The sequence below is a fragment of the Trematomus bernacchii genome, unplaced genomic scaffold, assembly GCF_902827165.1.
Source record: "Trematomus bernacchii unplaced genomic scaffold, fTreBer1.1, whole genome shotgun sequence".
In the NCBI taxonomy this organism is placed as follows: Eukaryota; Metazoa; Chordata; class Actinopteri; order Perciformes; family Nototheniidae; genus Trematomus; species Trematomus bernacchii.
In genome coordinates this window covers 2,177,378-2,188,747 of record NW_022987611.1, presented here as the reverse complement: position 1 = coordinate 2,188,747, position 11,370 = coordinate 2,177,378, and the positions used below count along the sequence as shown (strand labels likewise).

The following is an 11,370-nucleotide window of genomic DNA, read 5'->3' as shown; positions in this document are numbered from 1 at the left end:
TTCATTTCACTCATTGCGGCGTGCTGCTTAATCATTTAAATAATATTTAAGCTTCTTATAAGTGAAAATGTTTAAGAGAGAAGGGTTTAGAAAAAGTGTCTTTACTATAGGGAATATGCATTACACAGTTACCTTCAATGATATGCAGGCATTTCTTTTAATTTAATTTTTGTTAACGAGAAACATCTATTAGAACAGGCCCAGCCGAAATTACATTGGCCCACCCACAATTGAGATCCTGGCGCCGCGGCTGACCTACACCATTGAGAAATGAAGACTGGAACATTAACTCAGAGCTGTGTTTCTTCTCCTGAACAGAGCCTTGAGGTTCTCCGGAAGCTCCGTCCGGCCGGCGTATCCTGGGTTCATCGTGATGAAGATGCCAACAGAGGGGCAGAGGCTCACCTCCTCCCTCATGACGGTAAACCTCTGCTTCTTGTCTCGAATGGCGTCCTGGATGCTTTTTACCTTTAGCAGAGGAAAGAAAATAACAATCAGAGTAGAATGAATTGGTATGAAACCTTAATACCTTTTTTCCATTTGGTTCATTAAATTGAATGTTAAACAAAGAGTCTTCAGTCCTGCTCGCAGCTCTGTGAAGCGCTACTTAGCCAGCAAGCTAACAAGCTCACATTAACAAAGCTAACATGCTGATGCTAAATGCATATGTTGCTAAGCTACATGTACTGTAGGCTAATTTGATTGTAGGATTGGACTCCTGTGGTGGCTGCATGTAAATGTTTTAGACATTTCCCAAACAAATCAGAGCGTTGTGAAGACAGGAAATTCACAACGTGTTTTGCATATTCTGCTTCAATTCATATTTGTTTGGTGTTTAGCCTTTTAAAATCAATGTTGCAGCACTGCCTCACCCACACCCACTTCAGGGTGAGCAGCAGCAGTCAACCTTTCAGTTTCTACAGTGTGGGGGCTGAATGCTTTCAAAGTTTTTTCTTCCCTTCAGTTTTAATGTCATATTCATCCACTTGACCTGAACTATCAGCTGATATAGCAGATCCATCATTTCTACCGTTTATCTTTAAACTAATAAATCACCCTTGTGTTAACCTGGTAGAGAAGGGGTGGGGGAAAAGCAGGCGTCCAGTAGGGGGGGGGGCACCGTGAAGCAGCGGCTCCCAGCAGCACCCTGCTGCCACTAGCTAGTTTGTGGAATCGTGTGCGACTGTTTGTCTCTTGCCTTGAACAAAAGCCCAGAATTCCAGCCTGTAAGAGGATTTCTGAATTGAACATGCCTGTGGTAATAGAGCGTAGCTGGAAATAAAAGGGACATCTCTTCATGAATGAGTTATCAGCTACAGATCACTCAGTCACACAGAGAGGACAAGGGAAATACAAAAAGCACACACAGCAAAGAGTAGAAGTAAAGCTGTGAAAAGGGGTATGAAAAGTGATAAAACACGAAACACCTTTCAGTGTAATCCTTTTCTGTCTTTTTGAATGTACGGACTGGAACTAGCTGCTTCAATATATTCATTCTGTAACAGAGGCCAAACTACACCAATGTATCTCCATGTTGTAACGTCTGAGGCCTTCTGTTTTTCCCTGCTTTATTTATTGTTGAACTATTCCTGCCACCTGTGTTAGCAGAGGGAGTGTGTGTTGTGCGCTGAAGAGTGTGTGAGTGCTGGTGAGAGAGAAGCAGCCGGACACTCCTCTCTTCTCAAGGTCTACCTCTCCACCTATATGCTATCATGACCTATTCTTTATTTCCCCATGCAACATTTATTCTGGCTCTTACTCTTAGCATAGTTTGCTTACACAGCTTACAGAATACGTTTTTTTATTCACAGTCGGAGGGAAAGACAGAGAAGGGAATGTTGTAAGTCTAGAAAGGAGTAATAATCCTTTGAGAAGCTCCATCTCCATCTCCATCACCATCACCATCATGATCTGCCTTCTTATCAACTCAATGCATTTGGCAATGACAGTATTACACATACATGAAGACAGTGACTGGGGCAGCAGCATGCAGGATGTGAATACACCAGAGAGAGGCTCTTTTGATCCAGGATAACAGAATGCAAGATAGCAGAAAAGCTAGCATCAGCGGAAATACAATATGGCTGATTCCCTTAGGTTGCTATTCAGCAACTACACAGAGCTCAAAGTGTAGAGAATAAGTATGCATGATGCGAAGATGGAGAAGGCGCGCAAAGCCAACAGAACTTCCTCAAGTCATTTGGAGGGGACGAGTTCACTAGGAGGCACACACATAACGTTTCCATCATCATTTCTTTAGCCACTTGTGTGCAGCACGACAAGCTGTAAAGACATTCTATACATATAATCACCTCATGAAGCTGATACGGCCTGGGTATCTGCACTTTTAATAGAATTTTAGACCTTGAATATCAAAAACTAAATTCAAGACGTTTCATGAATGTGCAGGATACTTTATATGACTATTTTGTAAATTCCCCTTGTTCTCCTTAATCTGCATTATATTATTAATATTTGTAATAGTTCTCCATTGTGTTGCTAAGCCAAATCCAGGTGTCTACCTCATCACGCCAAAGAATCGTGCTGTGCTCTCCAACTCCAAGCAAGGAGGGAAGGTCTACCTCAAGGTGGTGCCAGTCATCATCAGCCATGGGGACAAGTCTCTTAACACCTACGCGATCCTGGGCGATGGAGCTGAACAAACGATGATACTGCCAGCTGCAGTTCAACAACTGAGACTCAAAGGTGAAGCTGAGTCTCTCTTCATGCAGACCATATGCAGTCTACGGGGCTGATTCTGTGAGCTGCAGCTGACCACGCCCCCCTGCAGGAGAGGGGAGCCGTGCTCTGATCAAGTCAAGAGGGGGAGAAAAAAAGATCTCCGTCCTCCGTGTTTTATTATATTATTATAGGCCTATAGAGTCGTTATTCATTTGTTTTAAAGCTCAATAAATAACAAAGAAGACCTTTGACCGGCACTTTTCAAATTTTGTCCGGAAGATTTAAACTTTAACGGACATCTTGACCGGCGAAACAAACAGAAACTGAAACTCTGCCGCACGGTCCCCTCGTTCCTTGGAAGAGGCGGAGAGGTCGGTGTTTGTCATCTGCTGGTGGACTAACCGGAGAGAATTACAGTGCTTGCCTCGAAGGGGAGGGATTGCATTGAATTAAAGCAGCGGGAGCAAACGCTTGCCTCGGGGAGGGAGAAAGAAAGCCACAGCGGAGAATAAACAGAAGGGTAACCATGGTAACTATGGGCGGGAAGTCTTCTTCGCTGCTTTTGTGGCAGACTACAGCGCCACTTACAGGCCTGGCATATGTACTACAGCGTCTCCAGCGCTTTCGAGCGGCAATGGCCGGCCGTGGCCCAACCCCACATTCCCCTGATAGGTGGAGAGTTGGCCCAATAGCCGTAGCGCCACTTCTGTGACGACATAGAAGTGTTGAAATCTGGATCAGTCTGTATCAGATCCGTTGCAGCCCCTTTTTTAGAGATTTGGGTATGGAGGAAAATAGAGAGGGTTGTGTTTTCTGACACTTGGTGAGTTCCCTGGAACACCGGGGACACGTATTCATGTATAAAAGACGTACACAAGTGCATTTTGCATGATAGGTCCCCTTTAAATAAATATGCTTTAAAATATTTTTCAGGCTTTTTTATTTCAAACTATTTTAAATTACTTTGACATTTTACAATGTAGTGCAACCAAACCCCTTTCACACATCAATAGTACATCGCTGCTCATACTACATCAGGGTTGTCCAAACTACGGCAAATTGTACTTCTTGAATATATATGTATATACGTGTTAATAAGCCCACATTTTCTAACAAATCAAACAAAGAAAAAAACAGGTTACATCACAGCTCTCCATAGGGTTTCATTTATTTAGTTGGCACCTCATTCCTTAAATCAGAAGCTTCAGATTGCTTATAATAAGAGGAAATATGAAATATATGTTATATCTCTCACAGGCTCCGTCCTCTACTGGACTGTATGGGTACTCCCCTCGATCCTATCTATGCACACATTCTTTCACTGAGACTCATACCCGTAGCCGGCCCCCTGGGCGGGCCTACCTGAATGCGCGCGCATTCCACTGCATAAGAGGCGGCCTCGCCCGCTCACTGCTATCCCTTTCTCTTTCAGTTAAGCAGCTATTTGAGTAACTGAGCGAGAGATAACAGGATAGAAAGGAACAAGGAAAAGTTTTCCTTCGGACAATCGAATATGGACTCACCTGAGGAGCGCCCGTGTCCTTCGTGTCCGGGTTCTGTCGGAAGTGATGATCCCCATACTCGGTGTATCGAGTGTTAAATTACAACAAATATATATAAAAAATAAAAATAAAACACAAGGAAAAGTCAGGAGTCGTACTCCGCTCTAACTAGAAGGCCAGAGAGAAGAAGTGTGTTTTTAGTGTAGATTTAAAAACCCCTAGGGTCTGGGCCGACCTCACATGGAGGGGCAGAGTGTTCCAGAGCCTAGGGCCAGCTGCTGCGAAGACTCGGTGCCCTCGCCAGAGCTCGACGTGGTGGAGATGGAGGACCTCGTGCAGGGAGTGCACTTCGTCTTCGCCATCCCAGCAGCCCGGACGGGTCCGGGCATCGGAGAGGAGGACGACAATGATGACACCTCGTCGTCCGGGATTTCCGCTGACCGCCTGGAAGGCCATCAGCAGAGGCCGGCTCGTCAGGACTTCTCGGCGGTGATGGCTAGGGCGGCGGAGCGTGCAGGCTTGCCACTTCCCCCACAGATACCTCCGAGGCCGGTGAGCCGCCTGCGTCAGGGCTTCTACGGCGGGGGCCGTCCAGCACAGCCGGCCTTCGTTTCACCCCCCCTGCCGGACATCTGGCGGTGTGTAGAAGCCACGTGGTGGCAGCCACTGAAAACGAAGGCTACGGTGGCTACTTGGGCAGGAATCCTCAAGGTGCAGCGAAGGGGAGCTCCGTCCTCCAGGAGGGACTGGCGGTGGGAGGAAGCGTCCCGGCGGAGAGAGGTGATTTCTCCGGTCAGGACACGAGGGCGAATTCCGCCTCCTCCCTGTTTGACCCATTGGTTACAACATCTTCTTTTCAATATAAAAAAAGAAGATTGCGGTTTTTGCGAGGGGTTAGCAGGCTGCGCCCAGTGGTGAGCGCCTCTGCCCCGCAGTGGGACCTTCCGCTGGTGCTCGATGCTCTGGTCACAGGACGATTTGAGCCTCTGGAGCTCTCTTCCCTGAAAGGACAGCATTGCTACTTGCCTTAACGTCAGCCAAAGGAGTGTCTGAGTTAACCGCTTTATCAGTGCACCCGAGTTGTTTAAACATCCGGGATGTCTCTAGTTCCCCCTCGACACATACTTGACTGATCCTTTTTTTTGTCCATGTCCGATTGGCTTAGAGCTTTCGCGACTGCAAACATACTGCAAATATATTGTAGGGCCATACCTATACAAAACATGTCTGTGAAGTTTTTTGCTTAAAATACCAAACAGTTCACCCATTGTAGCCATGCCTCATACTGCTCATACCCCTATTAGAGAAACGCGGATTTTGGGTCCTTAGCTTAAGGCGTTGTGCACACGGGAACGTTTGCGTTTATGCACAGTATGCGTTTTCAAAAAAGTCTTCCGTTCACATGCATTCGTTTCATTTAACGTGTGTTCAAACGAGGCCGCTGGAAACGCTGTAGTACATATGCCGGGACTGTAAGTGGCGCTGTAACTTCCGCCACAAAATACACCAAAAGCAGCGAAGAAGACCCTGGAGCAGCCCCGCAGCAATGTTGCCATGGCTACCCTTCTGTTTATGCCCCGCGGTGGATTTAGCAACATGTAGTTCATGTAATTCTCCATGTCCACTTGTTGCTGATGGTTGTGGTAGAGGAGCTGTAGATTTTGCACTAACATCTGTAGCATGGTCAGTAGCAGTAGCACTAGCAGTAGCTACTGACAGGAGGAAGTGTGTGTGGCGATTGCTGGTATTCAGCGGGATATAGTCATTTCCTCAGCATGTAAATATATGGATAAATGCAACGGGGAAGTTAACTGAAAGAAACCGAATCTGTGGATATTGCATCGACCGACCAAGAAGCACGTCTCCGTGGAGAGGACGGCTCAGAAAGAGAGATATTCTCTACAAACACCGGGTGAGATCGCTCCTCTGGGACACCCCGGACACAAACATTTCTCTTTTTGCCGCCGACGGGCGCAGGAGCAATGAACAATAATGGCCTGGATTAGGCAGTAAAGACAAGTTTGGTGTATCGCAGAGCGGACTGTTTAATTTTGTTTGTGTTGTTTGGCTGGAAAATTGTCAATATAATGGATCAATGCATGAAATCTGACTCTGTTTATTTTGTTTAAGGAGTATATTGGGCGTTAACAATTCTGGTTTGCCTTTTATAATATTATTTCATTCAAGAACCCCTTGTGCGTTTAATTAACACAGCTATTTTTGATAGTTGATCGTTACAGATGGCTACTGGCCATGCTACAGCAGTGAGCAGGAGAGGTGGGGCTATCGTTATTTTTTCAGGAAATATTCGTATAGAGGCGATTACACGGACTCGTTTGACCCCCCAGAGAGATTCGTTTGCAAATCTATCCACCTTGGGACCCGTTATCGTTTGTGGGGTCCGTTTCTATCGGCCTCATGTAAATAATAGGGCTATACGCAAGAGAAACTATGCAGATACAAGCCGTTTTGTCCTCGTGTAAACGGCACCTAAAACAGCGCTTTCTCACTGGAGTACTTTTCCCCGTCATTCTTAAAGTACAGATACTAATGAAACGGAGGAATCGAAACGTTTTTAACGGCAGGGTATCGCGGTACCTTTCAAGTATCGGTACACCGTGCAACACTACAATGGGACCACCTGGTTAAATAAAGGTTTTAAAAAAAAATGTGTTTAAACACATTTTTTTATAAAAACATTTTTAAAATCGCGGTAGATTTTGTCAGTCTCACGACGGTATTAAGACATTTATTTACCGCGATATCGCGATATTTCATATATCGTTACATCCCTAATAGGTCCCCTTTAAATCAACGCAGGGCTGTGACTGTCTTTGTTTCAAAAGTAATGGCCCATTGGAATGTGACAAAACTCTCCCCCCCCCACCCTGTTCTCCAGCAGTGGTCTGAAAGGGTCTCTGGAAATATCAAACATTGAATTAAAGTTTTAAAAACAGTGACAGGGTCCAAACTCAGAGGTGGAAGAAGTATTCAGATTATTTACCTCGGTAAAAATACGTGTTAGAAGTAAATGTCCTGCATTCAAAATGGTCAATTGCCCAAGTGAAAAGTATTATCATCTGAAAGTAAAATGAATCATTATGTTATTAGTATTAAATACATATAAGTATTTTTACAACTTATATTTAGAAATACTCCGTTGTAATTATTGATGCATAAATGTGTTCATCCATTCAATGTGGCATCTGCTATAATGGGGTTAATGTATGATATTACTTAATAATACAACACATTACTGTATAATACGTGATAATGTATGAGTTGATTTACTTCGATCTACTGTACTGTGTACACCACAACAATATTACAACAAATATACTGCATATTAAAGCAAACTATTGTAAAGGTAAAAGTATGAGCATAAAAAATAAAGAAGTGTAAACATTTACATTATTATGATTATTTAATATATAAAGACTATATATTATTGAATTACAATTAAGATAATAAGATTAGATATACTTTATTTGATCTAAAATATTGATGTTTTTTCGTTATAGCAGCCTGTGAAAACCATAACAAATAAGTGATTAAATGCTACAGTATTCAGCAAACACAACTGCAGAGCTGCAACATTGCAAACAGACTAAGGTCTACAACACCCAGTTGTCTTTGTGTATTTGTGAATGAAGCGCCATCTCATGGTTAAATCCTGTAATTGAACAAATGGGGAAATTTGGCAACGCCCTCTTAGGAAATAGTGGGAGGGCTTTAATCCCCCAGCCACTGGGATCCGCTGGGTTTTTGGTTGGAATCCGCTGGGTAGAGTCCTATCTGGAGTGCTACATCTGTATACTGTGAGCTGCACGCGCATTCAGGTAGGCTCGCCCTGATTGGCCGGCTACGTTTATACTACTTGTGTGTGAACGCTCGCGTATCATTAATGAAAGTAGTACCCATAGAGTCCAGTAGAGGGCGGAGCCTGTGTGAGATAGAACAATTAACTTCAATGGATAAATCTGGCACATATAAATGGGGTAATCAAGTGCTCATGTTGATTGATTTCCATTATCCCCTCTTTATAAAATAAATATAAACGATACATAAACAAGGCCTCACACTAATAAAACCAGATGGCAGAATAAGAAAGGCTTAAATGTCTCCTACCTATTTTGGAGTTTTCTTAACATTAACTCTGAAGCAGTTTAACAGCCCTCCAGAGAGCAGCTGGCAGGGAAGAAGCAGACATTCTCTCCAATAACATGCCGATTAAAACCCTGTCTGACACAAACAGAGGCTGACTGCTTGATAGATTGATTCAGCTTGAGTGTGTGTGCATTACTGAAAATGAGTAACTTGGTGGGGCTCTGTGTTCCTCAACGAGTGTATTAGCAATTCTCTGTGACACCTCCCTGCGCTGTGTGTAGCCGGAGGGCTGCACACAGCTACACTGTAATAATGCCCCCGTCTGGGGGAAGCAGGAGCAAGTCAGATCACAAGATTATGTTTAGGTCTCTTCTCAGCACTTCTTATGCAGAAAGTGTGTGCAGTACATGAGCGCATAATACACCAAGGTGGAGACTGGTAGTGCATTTTGACAAGGTTTAGATAAGAAATAACAATCCTGCTGGCAGAAGGAAGATGAAAAGACAGAAAGTTGGTTGACAACTTGAAATATCGCTGATAAATGCACAGATGAAAAGAAACACTCATAATAAAGGATGCTGCCAATGCAAATGAGCTGCGTGCACCTGCTGGCTCACCTTGTAGTCCATCTGCTCAGAGCAGTTGAATACATAGACCATGATGCCGAGGGCTCTGCCCAGGTCCTTGGTGGTCTCGGTCTTCCCTGTGCCTGCGGGCCCTGCTGGAGCTCCACTCATGGTCAGGTGGAGGGACTGGGTCAGGGTGATGTAGCACCTAAACATATCAGGGAGAAATGCACATGATCAGGACTGGACAGCCACCAAGAAAAAAAAAGCTTTTGACTGACTGGACTGAATGTTCTAGAAAATGATCAGCACTCCATTCCACTTACACACACTTCTGAGTCTTCTATAGCAATGTGTCAGCAGGAGTTTTCAAAATGGTTCTTCTTAACAGAATAGAAAACAATCATATTTTTGGTTTATAACTCATTTAAATGCAAGTTCATTCCGACCTTGAAAGCCTCGAAAGGCACCTTTATAAATTAAATGTATTATTTTTAAGTTGAATACATATGTTTATAATTGTTTACAAATTCAGAAAACAATAGGCACACTCATTCTTCTTTCTGTAATACAAAAGGACTCAACTTAAACAAGTTTTAAATGAAGTCTAAAATCTCATCTGGACACAAAACGTATGGAGATCCTTTAGCAAGTGTCTCAGATGAAAGCACAGGTTTTTGCTTCCTGCTGGGCCTTGCTGCCTGTCTACCATGGGGCCAGCTGCAGGGTCCCCAGCTGCAGGGTCCCCAGCTGGAAGCCTCTCTTTCCCAATGTTTCGGGGGTCTGTGCTGTTGCCGGCGACGGAAAAGATTCTCTGCACTCTTGCGGGAATATCTCCACAACAGAGTGAGATAAAATTCACTTTCAACATCATGATATAGCTCAGCGCCATGCCCCCATCAAACATGGTGCTGTTGTTTGTACCATTTCAAGGCAATTGGCAATCTTTTCTAGAAAAACAATGTTTATTAGAGATTTCGAAAAGCGTATAAACAAACAATGGATGTGTTTTATGAACATTCATCCATGATGGAAGTAGAGTCAGATGTTTTAGGACAGCGGTTCCCAACCTTTTTCAACTCAGGGCCCACTTAAGAATCCAATTGTTTTTTCGCGGCCCACATTCAACCATAAACAATAGGGAGACTAAATAAAGTTCTGATTGGTCAATTCAGAACATGTGACACATTGTAAATCCAGTAGAACAGACCACTGTCATGGACTGTAATGACCGTTGCTAAGGAGGATCAAGAAAGAGAAAGGAATAGAGGTTCAAATAAAAAAAAATCTTAATAATGAAAATGTTTCCACTAGGGCTGTCAGTCGATTCAAATATTTAATCGCGATTAATCCCATGATGTCCATAGTTTATCGATTAATCGCAAATTAATCGCAAATGTTGTATCTGTTCTAAATGTACCTTAGAGGGATATTTTTCAAGTTTTTAATACTCTTATCAACATATGAGTGGACAAATATGCTTTATATGTTTGTTTATTATCATTTGAACAATGACAAATATTCTCATGAATATTAAACACAACAACCTGAACATTACAAATATTCGCCTCAATTCAACCTGGAACCTCTCTCATACAATAATACTGTGTGTGTGTGTGTGTGTGTGTGTGTGTGTGTGTGTGTGTGTGTGTGTGTGTGTGTGTGTGTGTGTGTGTGTGTGTGTGTGTGTGTGTGTGTGTGTGTGTGTGTGTGTGTGTGTGTGTGTGTGTGTGTGTGTGTGTGTGTGCGCAGTGGTCGGCGAAAAGCCGCTCCTCTGTTTTCATAACTGTCAAAGCATGAGACTGAAGTTCCCACTGTGGGTCAAAATAATGCGCTGTGACCCCGAGGTAACTCATTACTGAGTGAAGTCCAATAGTCTCCGGTGAGCGCAACTGTGGAAGTCTTTCTTAAATCCTCCTACTTTCGCTTTTTGGACTTCATACAAGTTGTGTATTGTCGACACAGTGGTGGCTCTGGAAGGCAATTCATAAGTGCAGTCGTTGGATGCGACCCGAATTATATCACGCAGCCCCTCGTCCTCCACAATGTTAATTGGCCTGCAAGCTCTAGCTTTAGCGATCTTTGTTGAAAGTTTGCTGCTCGTAGACGTGTCCAGGCGTCTACACTTTCAAGTAGGGCTGTGCAATTAATCGTATTTTAATCGCAATTACGATTTTGGCCTGCCACAATTACAAAAACAACATAATCGAAAAAAACTATTGCACATATTGGTGATATGCACTACAACATATTTGATCTAATTAATTTTAGTCTAATTTATTTGTATTTATCATATGTATATATGTTTAATAGCTTGTGGAAGTGCGCTCCAAAATATTTGTTGATCTTGTTTATTGGTATTTATTATTTTGATATTATTTATTTAAATATATCATTTATTAGGGTTTAATTTATTTTTGTATTGGTTTTTCAGTTGAATGATACGTTCAGGGTAATCAACAGTTAACAAGATACTGTTCAAATTATTATTTGTTTTAAAGTTCAATAAATGG

At 43.1% G+C, this 11,370-nt stretch overlaps 1 protein-coding gene across 1 annotated transcript in view; it reads right to left on the bottom strand.

The window, feature by feature from the left end:
* Window positions 1-285: 285 nt before the first annotated feature.
* The window catches only part of LOC117483630 (dynein heavy chain 9, axonemal-like), a 29,775-nt gene continuing 18,690 nt past the window's right edge, over window positions 286-11,370 (bottom strand). Inside the window, exons 8-9 of the mRNA XM_034132008.1 lie at window positions 8,909-9,068; window positions 286-468 (exon numbers count right to left, since the gene is read on the bottom strand). Of these exons, the coding sequence (XP_033987899.1) occupies window positions 286-468; window positions 8,909-9,068 (343 nt within the window). The remainder of the gene's footprint in view (window positions 469-8,908; window positions 9,069-11,370) is intronic.